Below are 21870 nucleotides of genomic sequence, written 5' to 3'. Positions count from 1 at the left end.
ATCTGCCTCACTTTCAGTTTATTAGAATTAACATAAAATACATGGTCAACTACCTGGTTTATTCAGAGTTCTGAAAGACTGCCTCTACAAATGTATCATATACGCATCATCTGGCTGCTTTAGTTGATTAGCAGGGGGCAGTTAAATTACTATGCTAATCCATGTATTCTCAGCACTGGTTCCTTGATATGGATATGTGTATATGCTTACTGAGAAACCTTGATTAGTTCAAGCTTCAGTGTGTCAAAAGCTCCAGATTCTTTCCAAAGAATAATTTTAGCTGTATTCGCATCTGTAAAATGTAGGAGCTGATTTGAAAATGTACTTACCTCTAACATATGCTATTTTTCTTTAACTATTTGCATTTCAAAGTGACTATTGCATTTATATATGAATGACTACCAGTATGTTGCCAAAAATGGGCTCAAATGAGCAAGGATGATGCTGGTTTTCTATTGAAGAACAATGTTTTTCATCTTCTGTAACATTACAAAGGAAAAAACCCTTCAGTTATAGGAACCTTTATTACATTTAAAATACTCAACTGATATTCTAAAATATTTTACTATGGGGAAAAATTATCCAAAACATTCTTCTACAATGGTAAGAAACAATGGCTGACATCAACATTACAATCCAAGATAACTTAATTCCTGGTATAAAGAGTACGAACACCATATTTTTGACAGCAAATAAATTATCATGTATAAGATACATATTACGAACAGAATTTATATTTTATTAATTAAGAAAGGGCAAACAACAGATGGTGTAAATTACAGTGGAACCTTGGTTCTCGAATGCCTTGGTACTCGAACATTTTGGCTCCTGAACTCCAAGACTTGGAAGTAAGTGTTCCGGTTTTTGAACGCTTTTTGGAAGCCAAATGTCCAATCTGGTTGTCAGCTATTGTTTCCAGGACGCCTGCCCTGCGTCAATTGGAAGCCGTGCCTTGGTTTTTGAACATTTCAGAAGTCAAACAGACTTCCGGAACGGATTAAGTCCAAGAACCAACGTACCACTGTACTTTGTTTATACAACCATTCAGCAATGGTTTTAGGGCAGTTTACAAAACCTACCGCAGTTTTTCTGATCTTTGTAGTATGCAGCCCTCACAGCTGAACTACAGATTACACTGGAGCAGCAGAGTCTCATTCTGCTTGCAAATGTATTGAAGCAGGGTGGGGGTACTGGAGGGGGGCAGATATGCCTTCCCCTGTGGGGAGAGAGAAGAGGGAGATTTTAAGCAGCAAAATGACCTGAGAGGGAATGGCGAAGCAGCCTCTGCCAATAATTAATGCTCCAATCAAGACTGCAGCCTTCCATGGCTGTTTTTCTTTTAAAACAACCACACATAAAAGGACAAGGACACACAACTGTATGCAATGTATAGTTTTGTCTAGAACAGGGTTGCCTAACCTATGGCTCTCTCTAAAGTTTGCTGGGTTCTATCTCACATCTGTCCTTGCAGGGACGATGGAGCTGTAGTCCCACAGTACCTGGAGGGCCAGAAGCTAGTTGCATGACTTAGTTGCGTGACTTAGAGCAAAACAAAATGAGCACAATCTGACCCAAATTAAGGAAGATTGAGTCCCATTCAAATCAACAGAAGTGCACGTAACTAAATTCCTCCCATTTAAATCAATGGGTCCTGCCCCCTCTTAACGTCCTAGTGCATATTTTGGAGGTACATTGCTAGATATATTTTTGGGTCAGTGTTACTACTTATTCAATATATGGGAAGGAATATATGGAAAGTACCACTCCGGCGGGAAGATAAACAGTGTTTCCATGCACTGCTCTGGTTCGCCAGAAGCGGCTTTGTCATGCTGGCCACATGACCCGGAAGCTGTACGCTGGCTCCCTTGGCCAATAAAGCGAGATGAGCGCCGCAACCCCAGAGTCAGACACGACTGGACCTAATGGTCAGGGGTCCCTTTACCTTTACTAATATTCAAGGCCTGTATCCTATTCAGAAGTTTTTGGTGTTATTTATGTAGGCTAACTCTCCAATTAACATAGGGATACACCCACCCATAACCACCCTTGCAAGTCCTTTCTAATATGTTTTATTAGCAATTTATTTTTCTGGGTGGTCCTGCCACTTGACAGCTGGCCAATAAGCTTTCATAGATTTGTAGAGCTGGAAGGGATTCCAAGCGTCATCTAGTTCAACCCACAGCAAAGCAGAATTCTCAACTAAGGCATGCATGACAGATGGTCGTCCACCCTCTGCTCCAAGGAAGGAGGGACCACCACTTCCCAAGGGAGCCCGTTCCACTATCAAACAGATTCAGCATCAGGAAGATGTTGAGTCAGACTCTCCTTTCTTGTAGCATGAAGCCATTGGTTTGGATCCTAGCCTCTGGAGCAGGAGACAACAAGCATGCTCCATCTTCCATGTAACATCCCATTAGATATTTGAAGATGGCTAGCATATCTCCTCTCGGTTTTCTCTTTTCCAGGCTAAATATACCCAGCTCCTTCAACCGTTCCTCATAAGGCTTGGTTTCTAGACCCTTGATCCTCTTGGCTGCCCTCCTCTGCACACACTCCAGTTTGTCAACAACCTCCTTAAATTGTGGTGCCCAGAACTGCACACAGCACTCCAGGTGTGGTGTGGTCTGACCAAGGCAGAATAGAGTGGGACTATGACTTCCCTTGATCTGGACACTATACCTCTGTTGATGCAACCTAGAATAGCATTAACTTTTTTTGCTGTTGCATCACACTGATGACTCATGTTAAGCTTGTGGTCTGCTAGGACCCCACAATCTTTAAAAATGTACAGACTAGCTCTGGGTTTCAACTCCACAGAGTGAAATTCTAAATTATTATTCTTCAGGAGTTTTTTTTTTTCTTTTCTTTATAGAGTCTTTAATATTCAATATAGATTCACAATTCCTTTAATAAAGGAAAAACACAGAGTGGCTCCATATATCTAGGGTGCTCCAGAAGCAATTGCAAATCTTATTTCAGAAGTGTAGGCTCTATAAAGAGGGGGGGAAACTCCTGAAGAGGTAGAATTTGTGTATAAAATGAAATATAAAAGTTAAGGAACATAACAGCATAAGATAAAACAGAACATGAAAATCTAAGCAGAAAACACAAATAGAGTATATATCTGAATTTAGGAAGCCGGAGTAATCATTAAGATGGACAAATGATTTTGCATGCAGGACAGTAGGTTCCCATATTTCATTAACTGAAGAAAACATGGTTTGACATTTTAGCAATACAGTGGGTACCTCAGGTTACATACGCTTCAGGTTACAGACTCCGCTAATCCAGAAATAGTGCTTCAGGTTAAGAACTTTGCTTCAGGATGAGAACAGAAATCGGGCTCCGGCAGCGCAGCAGCAGCGGGAGGCCCCATTAGCTAAAGTGGTGCTTCAGGTTAAGAACAGTTTCAGGTTACCGTATTTTTCGCCCTATAGGACGCACCTAGATTTGGGGGGTGGGGAGAATAAAGGGGGGGAAATTATTTTCCCCCCCACCTAGGCGCGGGGCTGGGGCGGGGGAAGTCCGAGCTTCCCCCGACCCCAGCCCCCAGAACGGGAGCCAGAGCGATGCCGAAGCTTGCGCAACCTTCGGGAGCTTCGCTCCGGGCTCCGGAGGGTTGCGCGAAGCTGCGCTGAGCCTGGGAGCGCAGGCAGCTCTGCGCAACCTTCGGGAGCCCGGCGTGGCTTTGCACCGGGCTCCCTAGGGCTGCGCAGCGCTTTCTGAAGCCTGGAGAGGGAGAGGGGTCGGTGCGCACCAACCCCTCTCGCTCTCCAGGCTTCAGCAAAAGCCTGTATTCGCCCCATAGGATGCACACACATTTCCCCTTCATTTTTGGAGGGGAAAAAGTGCGTCCTATAGGGCGAAAAATACGGTATGGACCTCTGGAACGAATTAAGTACTTAACCTGAGGTACCACTGTACTGGCCATGTTTGCACAAACAAATCCTGCCTTGACATGCCAGAATATACAGTAGTCCCTTGGGTCTTGCTTTATTCCTCCTTTGGTACAAGCAGGAAAACAAAACAGGAAGCTGGTGTTAGCCATAGCTTCTTCCTGTTACGTGCAAACCAGGAATGATTTCAAAACAAGCCAGGACTCAGATGCTGCCTGGAGAACAGTTTGCCTTCTCTTCATCCACACAAGTGAATATGAAGGAAACTTGTTCTTAAGTCTTTCTTGTTCCATCAACCCATCTTTCACCAAGTTTAGCAGCATGATTGTCTTAAAAATAGAGCAAAAGGGTCTACTGAAACAGTTAAAGTAGTTCGAGACAGTGGGTAACCCTATATTGTGCTGACTTAGAGAAAGTTATGCAGTACAAGCAATACATTGGGCGACAACCTAAGCACAAGTGGAGAGAGACTGAATGGATATGGTCCAATCATAGGCTACAGCTCATAGGAGTGTCTACAACAGGCTGATGACAAAACAAATACTTGAATCTGTGCAGCAATGCTGTTCCAAGTATTAGAGAGACTGCTTCCTCTATGCCCCATAGAATAATAATGCTGAGTTCTCAGAGTCTGTTGTCTGTCAGGTATCTCAAATATAAGGTAAACGTAAATGACCCCTGGACAGTTAAGTCCAGTCAAAGGCGACTGTGGGGTGTGGTGCTCACCTCGCTTCAGGCCAAGGGAGCCAGCATTTGTCCATAGACAGTTTTCCGGGTCATATGGCCAGCATGTGGCGCAACGGGACACTGTGATGAGTGCCAGAATGCATGAAAACGCTATTTAGCTCCCCACCACAGCAGTACCTATTTATCTACTTGCACTGGCATGCTTTCAAGCTGCTAGGTTGGCAGAAGCTGAAACAGAGCAATGGGAGCTCACTCCGTCACACGGATTCAAACCACCGACCTCCTGATCGGCAAGCCCAAGAGGCTCAGTGGTTTTGTTGAGAAACCACATTGGGAGCAAATTTTTAGCACCGTGCATTTAGGGGGCAGGGGAGATGGGACAACACATTATATCCTAAAAATTTATTTACTGGTCAGACAATGATATCCTTTTTTGTTTTGGAAAGGTGTGCAGATGTGGCTGCACCCATTTCAATTTAGTTTCCGACTCCCATTTAGGAATCTCCTGTGCTAGGAGAGGGCAGGGTGAGGGCACACCTCTTCATTTTCCAGCACCATCAAGAACAGTCTGCTTCTGCTCGGAGGGCACCATTAGCGCCCCCCCCCAATACGTAAAGGAACCCAATTACGGGCTCCGGAGCGAAGAGGGGAAGTGGCGCGGTGCTGAGAGTCAATTGCTTCTTCCGTGAAGCGAAGCCGCACAGCCGTTGCCAGAGAGCGCTACCTTTTTCCTGGTACAATTTGGCTACAAAAACAACTACCCGTGAGCAGATCAAATTTGGACAATTGGACTTTAAACAACGATCTGTGAGTAGAACAGAAAATTGGATTAAGAAATTCCTCTTAATTTGGCACTGAAGCGGGAAGGTCTAAACAGGAAGTCAGCCTTCCGTTTCTTGTAGATAGATTAAAGCAAAGACATGGCAAACTAGAGATTAGAAAATCGTTTGTAAAGGATCAACTTTCATCATCTAAAACTACTGAACCCCCTTCGGAAGCAGGAGAAGAAGGGGGATTTTTTCCGGACTGTTTAAACCTGCAGAAGAGAGTGTAAAGAAAAGTAATTTTCCACCGTCTTGAACCTGGGAGCGGGGTGTCAGGACAGACGTTTTTGGGAAGTTCATTGACTATAGACAAATGTTTTTGATAGACAGTTAAAAAGAAGAGAAACATAGTGATTCCACTGTTCTCTTTCGCATTTTAAAGGAACAAATATTGACAAAATATCTGAAAAATGAAACTTTGTTGTTAGATCTGCTGTTAAAAAAAAGAAAAGAAAAGAAAAGAGATTGATACAAATAGAAGTTCTTCCCCTAGAGGGAACTTGTGAAACTGTTATTAAATTTGAACTGGGGAGCTCTGCAGCTGCAACAGATTAAGATTGTGGGAACAGACTTCTGACCTTGCATAACAATGTATTCAGAGGCTCTGGTGCGTGCTTTCTGCAAGACAAGTGCTTTATTGGAACAGTTACATGAGAAGACGGATTTGATGACTGTTGCGATTAGAAATTTTGGACAGGTAGTGGGTATCTATATAGAACCCACCCAGGAATCAACCCAGGAGTGTGCTCTGACAGATCAGATGAGGGAGGAGGTTGTTGCTGGACCTCGGGTGGCAGAGATGGAGGGAGCTGTGGCCCAGCAGGAACATGAGTTGTTGGATTTGACAAATGAACTTGGAAAAAGCCAGATTTGGAGAGATAGAGTTTTCTTGGGCTTGGAGATGGGGGGCTGGATAGACCCCCCTATGCAGGGGTGTCTTGACTTTTCAAGTCTGGCAATGGGCTGTGAGGAGTTTGGGGTTGTGGGGGTCCTCAACTCTGAAGGGACCTTGAAACATGCTTTTAAATACCACATGGAGTTCAGTGTGGACTATGGAAAAGGGGCTGATCTGTAGAGAAGGGACAAAAATACTGTCAAGTTGGAGTTTCCACGAGTGAAAGGACCAGGAGACAAAGTAAAGTACAGGAATAAATATGAAGAAGATCTGCGGAAGAGACTTAAGGGCCTCGGACATAAGATTACCAGGTTAATGAACTAGATGGATGGGATAGAAAGGACTGACAAAACCCGGGACCAGGAGGAAGAGACGCTGGATGAAGATTGGAAGAATGTTTTTTTAAAAAAAATTATTTAGGATTGTTTTGTAAAATTAATGAGTATTAGAAAAATGTTGGAACGAAATTATTTGGCTTTAGCAGAAATGTTAAAAAGAACTATGCAAGAATATGTTATGGTTATGAGAAATGGGTATAAATAAGATTTAAGTTTTATGTTTTAGGGTCTTTTATAGCAAGATAAGGTTAAAATAGATTTAGGTAATTTAATGACAGAATATTATGAAAAACGGGAAGGATTTGCTGTGATAATTAATAACTAGAATACAAAAAAGGGAGGTGTGAGGAGGTCGATGAAATAAGGCAATGACAGTTAAGGATTTGGGAATATTGGATCTGTTTTTAAATTTTTGTGGATTACTTTTGTTTTTTGATTTTGATGTGTTTTGTTTTTGTTTTTTGATTTTGATTTTTATCGATTTGTATTGTTTGATTGTTGTTTGCTTTCCCCTTGTTTTTTCTTCTTCTTTGTCTCTTTGTTTTTTCTGTAATTTTAAAATGCTTAATAAATATCATTTTTTTTAAAAAAAGAACAGTCTGCTTCTGGATTGTCTGTCTAGGATGGGAACTGCAGCCTGCTCTTCTGTCCTATAGCATTTGTACTACAAGGATGTGCAAGGTTCCATCTTAAAGCATGAGGCATAACATACTGTTTAACTCCTGCAAAAGGTTGTTTAAAGAACTAAACCAAAATATCATGGGTATGCTAACACACACCTCTCTCTCCTTTCCTGCTGCTGCTGATGTGCACAGTCTGAATAGGAGTAAAGAATTAAAAAGTTTATGTGTCCATATCAGACTGGGGTAAAGGTGTAACATGACCCCACATAAACTAGTTTATAAGGAAATAATACTGGGCTTCTCTAGGTACACAGATTTGTAAATTAAAAGGGGGGAAAGTTTTAAACCCTTATGCGTCTTGACCAGGACTAGTGAGCTTCCAGAATGTACAGCATGCTAAGGTGTTAACAGAGCGATTAAAAAGGCAAGCGGAGGTAGGAAAGAAGAGAAGTTTGACCTGCTAAAGCCCGCAACAACTCATAGTAAGTATCTGGCGGGGGGGGGGGGGGAGAGAGGGATACCTGCTGTGAGATTTAACTTCCACTCATTGCACAGAGCACTCCTCTTACAGGGTGGTGATACACTGCAACATTTGGTGGCAGGTTTCAGCTGTTATCAAATATTCAGTTCACCTGTGCTTATAATGGAAGATGTGATACAAAATAAAGATGAGAAAATGGATTTAGCAGCTAAATATAAGATGCTCAAGCATTTTCCTTTATCCTAGGCTTTGAGATCAATACACAATTCTCAATTGCTCTTTTTACAAGCCTTCAGAGAAAAAGGAATGTCATTTAGCAATCTTTATTTTCTTTGGGTCTTCTTCAAAACCTCTCAATGTACATGCTGGCATGATAATTCCATAGCAGATTATGAGTGGCGGCCATCTCCTCAGGAATCATGTGTCATGCTTTCAAGAACGCATCAGAAATGTTTCTAAGGTAACATGAGATACTTGCTACTTTTCCCTCAGCAAAGTATGACCTGTCTTGGAGTTAAGACAGACACTTTACTACATGTGCCTAATTAAAGCCGAATCCAGCAGAACTCACTCAGAGTAAGTTGGTAAGACAAATATAGCCTTGCTACATATTTTTAGCAGCAATAGGGCTAGCTAGCGTTATCTTAAATTTAAGTGACTGACAAAGCCTATTAAATGTAGATAGACTAAAAATGGATGTCCTGGCTCATGATGTGCAAGGTAATGCATCTGAGAATACATCACCTTTAAACACTCTGCCCAATGTGTTTCCGCCTCGCACCAAGACTGCCTCACCTCATTGTCATATAACCCAACTAATCAGATCAAAATCAAAGAAAGGAGAATGTCAGAGTTCTGAAATATTTTCACCCAACAGGATAACAGTATCAAACACTACCACCCTGAAAATCTTTCCTTTCAAGGTAAAAATGCCAGCAAGTCTGTAATAAAAATTATTCAAATAAAACCATTTTAACAGAACTTGCTAATTGTACAAAAACAGCAATGCCAAGTACATCACCATCAAAACATACATGAATAAATTAAGCATCATGGCACTCAATAGGAATCTGGCAATTAAATACAAAAGTGGTATTGACTTCTAAGCTTACTACCAGCATGGTTTCAATGTCACAAATTTATGGAAAATATTTTGCCCTAATTCTGCAAAAAAAAAATTTAAATAAGTGTCTTCACTGTTGAAATAAATGAATGTTAAACTTGGAACAAATCTATAGCTCTTGCATTTTTTCTAACTGCCTTATGAACAAGTCATGAAAATATGAAATATCCATTAATGTTTTAGAATAGAAATCATTAGAGTTCTCAAAAAATGGGCAATTCCTTCCAAAATCCTTTATAAAAGGAATTTTTGGTTTTGTATAGACACTTAAAAAATAAGCAACATGTTACAGAAAATTTATGAGTACTGTATATGAACAATGCCAAGCTATAAAGGGGCAATAACCTACAAATTAGAGCAAACCATTGTCATTAAACTATTGAGTCTCTTTAAAACTAAAAGGAAGAGAAACTTTCAGAAAGAGACACACAAAGATTTTGATCCTATATTATTATTATTATTTATTTATTACTATTATTATTATATTTTAAAGCTATTACATCTAACAGCAGCCTAGTAAATGCATGTCTGCAGTGTGAGCAGTTTTGATAAACAGCCTCTGCGGGCCACACAACGGGGATAATGTATCCTTAAGTACTGCCAATGAGCTGCCATTCTGCACAGCCAATTACTTCTGTGCGTCTGTCACTCAAAGGAAAAATGACTGAACCCATTAGATCAAACCTTTGTCACTGTTCCTAATGCACTCTTAGGCCTCATTAATCTGAGGGAGCAGCAACACAGCCGCCGGTGCCTCGTTGCCTCCCCCACAACAGGACCACGTGAAGCCTCTCATCTCTCCCCCAAGTGCACCACGTTAATCAAGCTCTCCTTATTACCCCAGTCCCTGTCACGGCGGAGAGCGCTCTCTCTCTTAAATGCTCTCATTATAGCCCATCTTTAGAGCTGGCTGAGTGGAAAAAAAGAGAGAGAGAGAAACAGAAGAGGAAAAAGCAAGTCCGATCACATTAATATTCATGACAATAATTAGTATTCTAGGTCACTGAATATTCATGCTATTAGTTTGGATTTTTATGGGTTTGCTGGATGTCCTGATTGCTGGAGTGTGGAGGAAAACAGCATGGTGGGGACTTTAGATGTCAATGGCAGTTCAATACTGAGAATAGGTATGCGAATTCTCCCCTCCTTTTGGGGGCTAAATCAGCTCTTTCAACTCTCCTGATGGCTTTAGTATTTGAAAAATCACTAGAGGAAAGGGGGTGTGTGAATGAAAATGCTTGGTTTTCTTGAAAAGGTTTTAACATTCAAACGGTTGCTATTGCAAAATACAACCACCAGAGCCCAACATAATAACTTCAGTAGAACAGGATGAATCACTAATCTTAGCTACAAGGCACACCAAGACATGAGACACACAAACCAGACGATCATGAACAAAAGTGAGCAGGCTAGGGAGGGAGTGTATTACTGGCCCCTACATTTGGCTACCCAAATGATCAGGACACTTCACTGATGACTGCTCTGGGGGTCATACCATTCAGCCCTAGCCACGCAAGTAACTTCAAATACACATAGTACTTACTACACCATTCCAAATCTTAGCACACTTAGGTTATAATTTAATTTCAGTGTTAATGTTTTAACATTTGTGTTTTAAACAGCCCTGACTTTAAAACGTCTGCCTTCTGTGACCGCCTCCCCTTCTTATTCAGTCAAATTATAACCCCATGAATAATAAAAAGAAATCAAGACATTAACTGCATATTTTTTCTATGGCCTTAAACAGGGACAAGGAAAGTGAAAGCAACACTCAGAACAGGGACTGTGTTTGCAACTGTCAGTAGAAGTTTACTACACAAGTAACATACATTTATAGCATTTTTACCCCACTCTTCAGCCAAATGCTTACATAAAATCAGACAGTCCCTGCTTGCAGGTTTACAATCTAAAAAATATGACACATAGGGGAAAAGGGACAGTGTGAAAAGAGGAAAAAAACTCCAGTCTTAAGACTTTGTGTCTGAGAACAGGAGTTCTTCTAATGACCAGCTGGTGCCTGGTGGAGCTGGTCTTTCAGCAGAGCTGACTGAATGAGTCCTGCTTCTCATCTCTCCTATTGAGGCAGCCTAATGGAAAATATTTCAATGAAATAATGTTTTAGTGGTAAACTGCAGCTGCATGCCTGCTCCAAGCTTCCTGGGCTTTAGTTGTTGGCTACCTGGAAAACCCAATCTATGCATTCTTGCACTGTGCAAAACACAGCACTGGAAGCATTCAAGAAGCCCTCAAAAACATGGTGACATATAGAACACACATTGTGGAATATAATAACATGGCAATCATTCCCCCTTCCTTTGAAGGAGATGTAGGAAATCTCTTCCAGTAGTCCCCACCCTAAGCATTCAATCCCAGCGCCCTTTTGCTGATCTTTCATGCTGTACAGAATCCTTCAAGATCAAGCCTCCACAAATCCCCTTGCCAGCTTGCTGCAGCAAGGAGGATCTCTTTTTAACACAATATGACACAAACTCACTTCCTTCTCCTTGCTCAAAGCTCAGATACACATCCCTGTAGAGGTATCTCTGCAGTGTGGAGACAGAAGCCAGGATAATGTGAAAAGGACTGTTTTGCCAGGTCCCGTAAGAGGAGGAAGGAGGGATTCTGGGAGCAACAGGCAAAGTAGAATCCTGAGTTGGAGAGGAGGAGACTGGGGCTGAGTGTCTTCAAATACCTTCCACAATCAAGGAAGTGGTTGCTTTAGCATGGAGGATACTTCCTTATATGAATTCTCCCCTTTCCTAAATTCTCTGGTGGCCTTAGGGCAGGGGAAAGCTCAGGGTTGACCACTAATTAAAGTTGGTTTTCAAGTCAAGCAAAGCACTGTGGATCCACTGTTCAAGACTCACATTTTCCAGGACACAAAGCAGTTGGCAGGAACAGCAGGAGAAACTAATCCAGGACAGATCTTTTCCCTCTGCCTGTTCCCATTTACAGAATGTAAAAATTCCACACTTTTAAGAAGGTTAGTCTCACTTAAATTGTTCTTTTTTTAAAAAAAGAAATGTCTGAAGGCAGACCATTACAGCTTAATCTGATTCTCAGCACTTTACCATAAAATAAGCCTACTAATGGCCACCGCATAGCTTCCTTGATGATCAAGATTAATAAGATATGAAATTCTCATTTATGAGGCTCAAACTTCATATTTTTGCAACATGTCCAAAGTGTCACACATAGTTAACAGATAATAATGGTTAGAAGTATTAATGATTGCTAATAACAGCTGTACCATTAACACATACAGGATATTCCAGTGGTGTTAAATATAATTAATACATAATAAAATGGAGATTTCTGTAGTGTGCAAATCATAAAACAACCATAATACAGCACACACAGCATACCATTTTAAAGACATGAAACAACACATGGTCTTTTTAGGGGAAGTGCTCTGGGGTCATGAAGAGTCTGACACAACTAAACGACTAAACAACATATCAAAATGATTCTGCAATAAGCTTTCTCTACTTGGCCAGTCAAAAAATTATCAGCTGCATTTGGCTAAATATTTCTGAACTGAAGCCAGAAAAGCAGTCCTAACCATAGCCAATACATGGCATCCAGAAGTACTCCCAACACTAAACCTGATTTTTTCAAGACAAGTTCAAACAGATCCAAAATAGGAAGAACTCTTGTCACTGGATGCAGCCAATTTGTTGGCCTCCGTCCAGTTTATTAAGAACATAAAACGAGCATCTACTGGATCCGGACAATGGCCCTTCTAGCCCAGCATCTTCTTCACCTAGTGGCCAACCAGACGCCAATGGGAAACTCGCATGCAGGATTTGAGCCCAAGAGGAGCCCCCTCCCCTTGTCCAACCCTCATTTAAAGTCATCTAGATTGGTGGCTATCACTAATGGAGTGACTTGCACAGTTTAATTACGTGCTGCATGAAGTAATTTATTTGATCTGTCCTGAATCTTCCAACCTTCAGCTTCACTGAATGTCCACAAATTCTAATGTTTTGAGAGGGGGAGAAAATGTCTTTATACACTTTCTCCATACCAGGTGTCAGGGAACTGACATCGGAGCAGAGGGGGGAGGCGATGCTTCCAGAATCTGCAGGAGAGGGAACGAGTAGGGGTAGAGAGAGAACGTCATCTGGGGAAGAATGTCCAGGTGACACCAGGAAGAAGGGAGAGGGAGAAAGCATCTTGGAGGAGAGGCTCCGAGACTCTGGCAGTGAAGGCAGTGAGGAGGGTGGAGGAGCACCACTAGGCACGCCCACTCTGCGCAGAAGGGTTACGCGCAGAGAGGCGAGGCAAAGGTTGTCCGTCAAGGAATTTTTATGCTGGAGGAAATTTAGGAGACGCCCACTCACGGATTCGTCGAGCGACTGAGCAGCAGCACCCAAGCTGCTCAGTCAGGGAAAGACACAACCGCCCCTAAGCAGTTTGGAACAGCTAGAGGTTTACACACAAGCAACCCCAATTCCCGTAACACCAGGTATAATTTTATAGACCTCTTACTCACTTTTTCTTTAAACTTAGAATTTCCAAATGTTGCAACCCTTCTTCACAGAGGAGTTGTTCCATTCCCTTGATAATTTTGGTCACCATTTTCTGAATGTTTCCCAACTCTCTCTCTCTTTTTAGAAGAGGCCACCAGAGCTATACACAGTGGGCACACTATAGATCTGTATAGCAGCACTATGTTGTATTATCAATTCCTTTCCTAATGATCCCTTGCATGTAATTTGACCTTTTCACAGAGCCACACACTGGGTCGACATCAGCATTTAGTTATCTACCACGACCCCAAGGCCTCACTCCTGGTCTGTCATCCCCAGATCACAACCCATGAGCACACCTGTGAAATCAAGATTTTTTTGCCCCAACATGCATCACTTCCCACTTGTTTACAATGAATTGCATTTGCCATTTTACCACCCATTCACTCAGTTTGGAAAGGAGCTCTTCACAATCTCCTTTTGTTTTAATGGCCCTGAACAATTTAGTATCATCAGCAAACTAGGCCACCTCACTGCTCACCCCTAACTCTATATTGTTAAAAAAGCACAGGTCCAGATACAATCCTTGGGAGACTCCACTTGCCATGCCTCTCCATTTGGAGAACTGTCCATTTATTCAGACTCTCTGCTTCTTGCTATTTAACCAATTCCTGGCCCATAAGTTCTCTCCTCTTATTCACTGACTGCTAAGCTTACTTAGGAGTCTTTGGTGAGATACTTTGTCAAAAGCTTTTTGGAAGTCCAAGCATACTATGTGAAATGGATCACCTATGCTTGTTGACACTCTCAAAGAACTCTTAATATGTTCATGAGTCAGGACTCGGCCTTGCAAAAGCCATGTTGGCTCTGCTTCAGTAAGATAACTTCTATATATGCTTGGTTACTTTATATTTAACAATACTTTCCACCAATTTTCCAAGGACAGATGTTAAACTAGCTGGCTTGTAATTTCCAGGACTTCCCTTGGACACCTTTTGAAAAACTGGTGTTACATTGACTACTTTCCAGTCCTCAGGAATGGAGACTGGTGTGACGAACAAACTACAGTGCAGCTTTTGAACTGATGGGGGCGGGGAGTCAACAGGAGCTGAGGAGGTTCCAATTCAGATCAGAATGCCCCTTTTAAAACGAAAAGGGCAGGATTTGTGTTATGTATAACAACATATACTTTTTACGCCTTCTTTAAAATATGAAGGTTTTAGTTTAATTTCCTGTGGCCCCCAAGTTTCCCTGCTAAGGTAGAGCATTCGTTTTTCTATAAATTTCCTACCTCTAGAAGTTAGTTCCTGAGTTGCAAATTCTTACACCATTTGGATCTTACAGAATTTAGATCCTAGAAGAGTGACCTTACTGTGCCCTTGCCTTGTGCTGTTTTGATTAAATAATGAAATAAATGGGTGTTACTTACGTTCTCCTCCCAAGTCAACTTAACTCACCTTGGTGCTTTTGTCATCTTGGGCTGAGATGCTTCATTAGCTGAGGTTCCCTCTAGCTTATGGAGCGAGCTTCCCTTGCTAACTGGCTCTAAATTTACGTACATTCCTGGCTGGTTCCTCCTGGCTACTGTAGTAGCCAATGAGGTCAGGAGGTGTGGCTCAAATTCAGTTAGCCCCCTGGGAATGGGGAGTGAACAATTAGTGTTGACTGAATGGGAGGTGGATAATGGCTGGTGAGTCAACTGCCTTGGAGTGTGGCCCTTCTTTCCTTCTGTCAAACGTTAATTCATAATCTCTATGACCTCCCCAAGCTGTGATGGGAAGGAGAGTTGAGTAGCAGCAGTTTAATGATGATACAAAACTCCAAATTTCTAGACAACCCGTCCATGTGCTTGCATATAGATGTAAACAGCATGGAAGATAAAATGCAACACAAGACAAAGGCTACAGCATCAAGCATGAGTCTCCTGGCACTATCTGGCATTCCATTCAACTCCTGCCCATTTAGGGGATCCAGACAGATAACCTGACTGATGATATGTGTACCCTTAAGATCCAGCAGAACCCACAGGGATGCAATTCCCTTTTCTATCAAAAGGCAGCACAGTAACACAGTGCTGCCTCAAGGTCTGATCTACACATGATGGGTTACAGCTGAAACAGAATGAGCTAATTTAAAATTAAAGAAGAAATGATTATTTGGAAAAAAAATAGTTCTTTTTTCATATTCATGCTCAATGATCATGGATTCATCAGTAGCTATCAAGCAGGTTGTTGAGTCGTTGTTTAGACTCAACATATCAATGTTCAAAATCGACACATTGTAACTTGGATCTTAAATTTTCCCATGAATAAAATGTTCCAGCTTGGTTGATACTACAGTAATGTCAAATTTTATTTTAAAAAGCATTCTTGTCTGAAAATGATAGTAGACACAAGGTAAACAGCGATCCAATGCTTCTTCCTCATTTGACCCACAAATATTTGGTGTTCTTTCACATAGCAGCTGACCACACTATTCCACGGATTCCATTGTCTGGAAGCATGCTGGCCTGAAGGCTCCTTTGAGCTTACAAGGGCCTGGTGAAGCATTTCCAGAAAGCAGGCCCTTTTGCAGTAATGGAACCAATTGTATTGCTACTGTGCATTTGAACATTTAACATTCAAATCCTATTCCTATCTGCAATTTAGCTGAGTTGACTAGCTCAATTGTGCCACAGAGGCCTCTGAAAAATTATATTGATTTTTATGTTGGCATGCCAATTATCCTTTGCAGAATTTTGAACTATGAGACTTGTTCTTGTAGATACAATTTGGGAACTCTGTCATTCATACAAGCCAATCAGTAGCTGGTATGAACTGTGTGAATTTCTGCTGTGGCAACTAATGAAAATTGCCCTGTCTCAACTCTAATGTGTGAAGCTGGGGTATTAAAAAGTAAATGTAAGATATTATGAAATATCTTTTGGGCTGCCTCTGAAATATGAATATCCACCAATCCTCATACTTCTAGTCCATAAAGTAGCTGTTTCTTATTGTGTATTTTAATAATATATTGATTTTATAGTTGTAAGCTGCTTCGAAGTCATTTTTACATATAAATATTAATTTATATAAGTAATAATAATAAAATGATAATTTAACATTAGTAATATACTTCCCTCACATATTCTGTTAGTATGCAAAAAATTCTTAATACAATAGATTTTACAAACATGGTCTTTATTTCTTGAATTTAAAATAATAACTGGCTCTGTGGATATTAGTTAAATAACTGGCAACTATGAGCAGGGGCTATTGTTTATCATCTGCTATATATTCAGTTTCCATGGCACACCTGCACAGAGCAGCTGTAAAGAAATTAAAATGCAAGGCAAAAAATTAGTTTGTTTCAACTTTTGAAAAAATCATTTGGATCTTACAAAATGACTGGCTCTCTCTTCAAATCTGGGGTTATGTTATAACAGGTTTCACTTGTGGATGAAATGACAGAAGCTATCTTTAAGTATGGAAATCAGATTGATGAGCTGTATTTTCATTTTTCTCTCCTGTCTGGGCTCAGCTACTCTCCCTGCAGTGCAGCTCCAATGTTCAGGGAGAGGGGTGGGGGAACCAAAGAGAGTGAGTTAACAAAACATTTGCTCCCAGTATGTTTCCGAGCACAATTCAAAGTGTTGGCACTGACCTTCAAAGCCCTAATGGCCTCAGCCCAGTATACCTGAAGGAAGGTCTCCACCCCCATCGTCGTTCTACCCGGACACTGAGGTCCAGCTCCGAGGGCCTTCTGGCGGTTCCCTCACTGCGAAAGCCAAATTACAGGGAAGCAGGCAGAGGGCCTTCTCAGTGGTGGTGCCCTGTGGAACACCCTCCCACCAGATGTCAAGGAAATAACAACTATCTGAATTTTAGAAGACATCTGAAGGCAGCCCTGTTTAGGGAAGTTTTCAATGTTTGATCGCTTTATATTATTATTATTATTATATTATTATTTAGGGATGATGGGAGTTGTAGGCAAAAACATCTGGAAGCCATCCAGAGTGGCTGGGGAAACCCAGCCAGATGGGCGGGGTACAAATAATAAATAATAATTATTATTATTATTATTATTATTATTATTATTATTATTATTATTATTATTATTATTATCACCATCACCATCACCACCATCATTAATTGTGTTGGGAGCTGCCCAGAGTGGCTGGGGAAATTCAGCCAGATGGGCGGGGTATAAATAATAATAATAATATTAATGAGAACAAACAGATTAGATTTCAATGTTATATAAGCATAGTGGGAGCTAAGACAAATTTGTTCTTGCTCCAAACTACAAGGACTTGCATCTGGTAAATTTTAGAATGACTTGGATTAAAACATGAGCAAATAACTTTAAGATGCTGCTAACTTACATTCATTTTCATTTCTCAATATATTTTGGTCAACTACTCAAAACAGGTCATCAAACTGCCTTCTTGCAACTCCCACCCCATGTCATATGAAAAAGCAAATTTTTATCCCCCCATTGATAAAGATGGATTCATTACAGTGCCTTTTGAAAACAGGCCAACTGGAGAAATCCCTGAGAAACTTGGAAGCAATTTTCACTAATTCCACCTACAAAATTTGGGTCCACCTTTTCCCTTCATGTCTTCTTGTAGCTCAGAAATGGGGAACCTGTGGCTCTTTAGAAGTTGCCAGACTTTAACCCCCAACCTTCCTGATCATCGGCCATGGTGGCTGGGGCTCATGACAGTTGGAATCCCAACAATATATGGAGGGTCACAGGTGTTGCCCCCTGGAACACAGGTGTAACCCCTGTATTATGTTAAAAAGTTTTTTTAAAAGACTCTTTTAAGCATGTCTTCTTTTAAAGAAAAAAGTGTGTTTTAGAAGTTAATTGATGCAAAGCTGTTTCATATGATGCACTCTATACTAATTCTTGCATATAGAGCACACATTTTACTGGCAAAATCCAGACCAGCAGGGACCCAATCCTTTCCCATTCTTGCACCACATGTCCATGTCCTTTCAAACTACAATTTCTGCATGTGGGCACCATTCCCCACACACTCTGTGCCTGCATTTGGTACTCAGAAAAACCAGTTCCTGCTTACAAATTTTAACATATGATGAACTGGCCACCACAGTATTTTGTTTTGAAACACACTAGTTTTGATGTTAGGGACGCGGGTGGCGCTGTGGGTTAAACCACAGAGCCTAGGACCTGCCGATCGAAAGGTCGGCGGTTCGAATCCCCGCGGCGGGGTGAGCTCCTGTTGCTCGGTCCCTGCTCCTGCCAACCTGGCAGTTCGAAAGCACATCAAAGTGCAAGTAGATAAATAGGTACTGCTCTGGCGGGAAGGTAAACGCCGTTTCTGTGTGCTGTGCTGGTGCTGGCTCGTCAGATGCAGCTTAGTCACACTGGCCACGTGACCCGGAAGTGTCTTTGGACAGCGCTGGCTCCCGGCCTCTTGAGCGAGATGAGCGTGCAACCCTAGAGTCGGTCACGACTGGCCCTGATGGGCAGGGGCACCTTTACCTTTACCTTAGTTTTGACGTTAGAAATTATAAGAATCCTTCCCCCCCCCCCCCATGAACTATGTGAGTAGAAACAGCAAAATAAAACATTTGTTTGGGATTCAAAATATTGTTGGTTTGTGGAAAGTGACTCAAGTGGCATCTTCAGACTTCAAGTGGTTGTTTATTATCTGTGGTCCTAATGTTCCTGCTGTGTTGTATGGCATTGAGTGATGGTGCTAGGATGTGATGGGGTAGGCAGACAGCAGGTATAGTTGGAGTGGAGGAGCTGACTGTTATCTGGGGTGGAGACCCATATGTTTGGTCAATGTCCTGTTTCAGCACTCCCACACCTCAGGAAGCTACTGCTACTTTATCATTTGAGCTGTCTAGTTTGAAGGTGCTGTCACTGAATGCCAGGTATCAAGATCATGTATCAAGATCATGCTTGTCCATGACTTGACTGTGGATGAAAGGCTTGCCTTACTGCGACTTGGATAGGTGAGCTAGGTTAAGGTTACCCGATTTTTTTCAATGAATCTGGGGACACTTTTCAACTTCAATGGATTTTGTATGGGAACTGATTTGTAAATCCGGGGACTGTCCCCGGGAAATGGGGACGTCTGGTAACCTTAATGCTAGGTGGCCCTGACCTTACTCAATTGTGCCCATCTGGGTTCTCGGTTCAGCACCAGACTAGACTAAGGGGCTGAGGGCAGCAAGTGCTATTGTTCATACAAGCGCCACCTCAACAGAAAACCACTTGATCTTGGAATGGATTTAGAAGGTCTGCACCTGGTATTGGGCCAGAGACAGACTGGGGATGCTGCTGGTCTATCAACCACCCTCATGCCTTCCAGCATCTCTAACCAAGTTGGAGGTGTTGGAGGACCCCTGTTGCTGGGCCGTCTTGGCACTTCATGGCCTCCATGAAAACCATTAGGCAGTCTCAAACAGTCTTTAGCCCAACACACTGGGCAGGGGATAAAAGAAGTATATGCTGCTGCCAACGCAAGTAGACTGGTGCAGTCTTAAGATATCAGCTTCCAACACAAAACACTGAAACAGGTATCAAATGTTCTAAACACGTCATAGAAGTAAAGACCCATTGACCTTATGGTAAATGTGAGGGAAACACGCATCTTATGTAACCTGTGCTTTAACACTCACAAGCTGAAATTTTATCTGGTAGCCACTCTTGTCCTGATTATTTGCTCTATCAGTCCCCCGATCATTGCATCATCAAATCAAGACTTAGATAGTTGACATGTTTTTTGTCCCGAGACGGCACTGTTGCCTGCCACTGGCGGATGTGGCCACCCCACACTCTTACACTACACATAACACCTACTCTCACATGCAGGCAGACACACACATGCTAACATGCAGAGAGATCCCAATGCAGAGCCATGGGGAGGTATTTTGTTCCCTCTTGATCATTTCAAAAGTGGAGAGGGCACAAGTTTCTTTCCTTGCCACAGACTTCACCTCCACTAGCAAAATGGGTCTTGGGGGTTGAAAAAGTTGCTTGTAGGGTCAGAAATGTTGCCTGGGGTGCAGAAGTTGCTAACTACCAACTCCTTAGCAGTTCTGCATTCTGCACACCAGTTAGAATACTTTGGGAGGTACACTGAAACAATGCCTGGAATGTACAACTTCAGATGGCAGTTGGGGGTCACACAATAGAGTGATCCTCCATACAAAAAAACAGCAACACTTAAATCATAGAACTGCAATGGACTGTAGTCGTGTTGCTTTAAAACTTACCTGAATTTGGTGAGATCTGTAAACTGCTTATGTCTTTGGACAAGCCATTTGTTTTCGGAGTGGAGATGGGTACACATGCTGACGTAGCTCGAGGTGGCCTCTTCCCTGGGACTTTAACTGTGGTCCTCAGAAGATCAATTTCTTTTCCATGAACATTCTGCATATAATCCTGCACGAAAGGAACACGAAGGTATGTATTTTAATGTGGGAGAGAGGATGGATGTGATTTTGAGATGGAAGGATCCAAAGACCTTACACAACTAGTTCCATATTCCCAACAGGGCTTTGGGTGTTGATTTATTAAAACAGCAGTGCACAGTTCTATATGCAAAACTACTGTTGAACTTCAGAGAACTTCTGAAAGCAGACTATACATAGCATAGGAGACGCTAGGCTGTTAAACAGGAAAGTATATAATTCCCACTGGGAATGCTCAAACCCATGGGTACATGTAAAGCAGCTCTTTGGAGCCTATATATGAAAGACAGCAAACAAGTAATATTTTTGTTACACATGACGCACATGGACATGCAAAAGCATAGACAGAGAGTGGGAAACTGTATTAGCTTATTCAACAGAACAGTTTTCAGATGCCTGCCTAAAATGAGTACCGGTATTTTAAATTATCTACCCCATGGTATAACAGCCTTGATTGATGATACAGACCTTATTTATTAAAAAAACTTGTATTTTTTAAAAGACAAATTAAAGTGACTTATGACAGTAAAATGCAGATGAATGTGAAAAAGCTCCATCAATGTAGGAGTCATGCAGAACACAATTAACAGACCTAATTTTCAACAGGCATAAAGGCATAAAAGGCACCAATGAAAGAATTAGCCCAGAATTAGATGCATGGTATGAGGCAAAGCCACTCCAGTGAGGTACAAAGTAGGGGAATTCACTCTTATGCATCTATGCTTTTCACCGACAGTACTACTTATTTCCAAAATCTAACTGCAAAGAAAGGAAAAATGGATGAAAAAAAGGCCTGGTCAATAGTGTAGCCGTATGATTGTTTTTAAAGGTTATTACTGAGGGAGAGGAATGAAAGACATTGACAGTTCAGAAGCTAGTCTTGACAAATCACATACAGTATCATTGCAAAAAGCGTACATTACCTTTTGAAGTCAATACTAGCCCCCACTTTCAAATTTCTATAACATACATGTTAAGTGTCCATGGCTCAACTTGAGACAAGAACAATAATTTAAAATCTTAATTAAACCTTGACTGCGTATTCCATGTAAATGAAATAAAATGTTTTCAAAATGTACCCTAAACTTTTAGACC

The 21870-nt window shown here is 41.6% G+C and overlaps 1 protein-coding gene across 7 annotated transcripts in view; it reads right to left on the bottom strand.

The window, feature by feature from the left end:
* Positions 1-21870, bottom strand: part of AGAP1 (ArfGAP with GTPase domain, ankyrin repeat and PH domain 1) — a 326092-nt gene that overhangs the window by 120356 nt on the left and 183866 nt on the right. For all 7 annotated transcript variants that reach the window (XM_081203561.1, XM_081203562.1, XM_081203565.1 and 4 more), the window contains one exon: positions 20578-20746. In XM_081203561.1, the coding sequence (XP_081059687.1) occupies positions 20578-20746 (169 nt within the window). The remainder of the gene's footprint in view (positions 1-20577; positions 20747-21870) is intronic.

The sequence above is a fragment of the Podarcis bocagei genome, assembly GCF_964188305.1.
Source record: "Podarcis bocagei genome assembly, chromosome: 1".
Lineage (NCBI taxonomy): Eukaryota > Metazoa > Chordata > Lepidosauria > Squamata > Lacertidae > Podarcis > Podarcis bocagei.
This window is presented reverse-complemented; position numbering and strand designations above follow the sequence as displayed.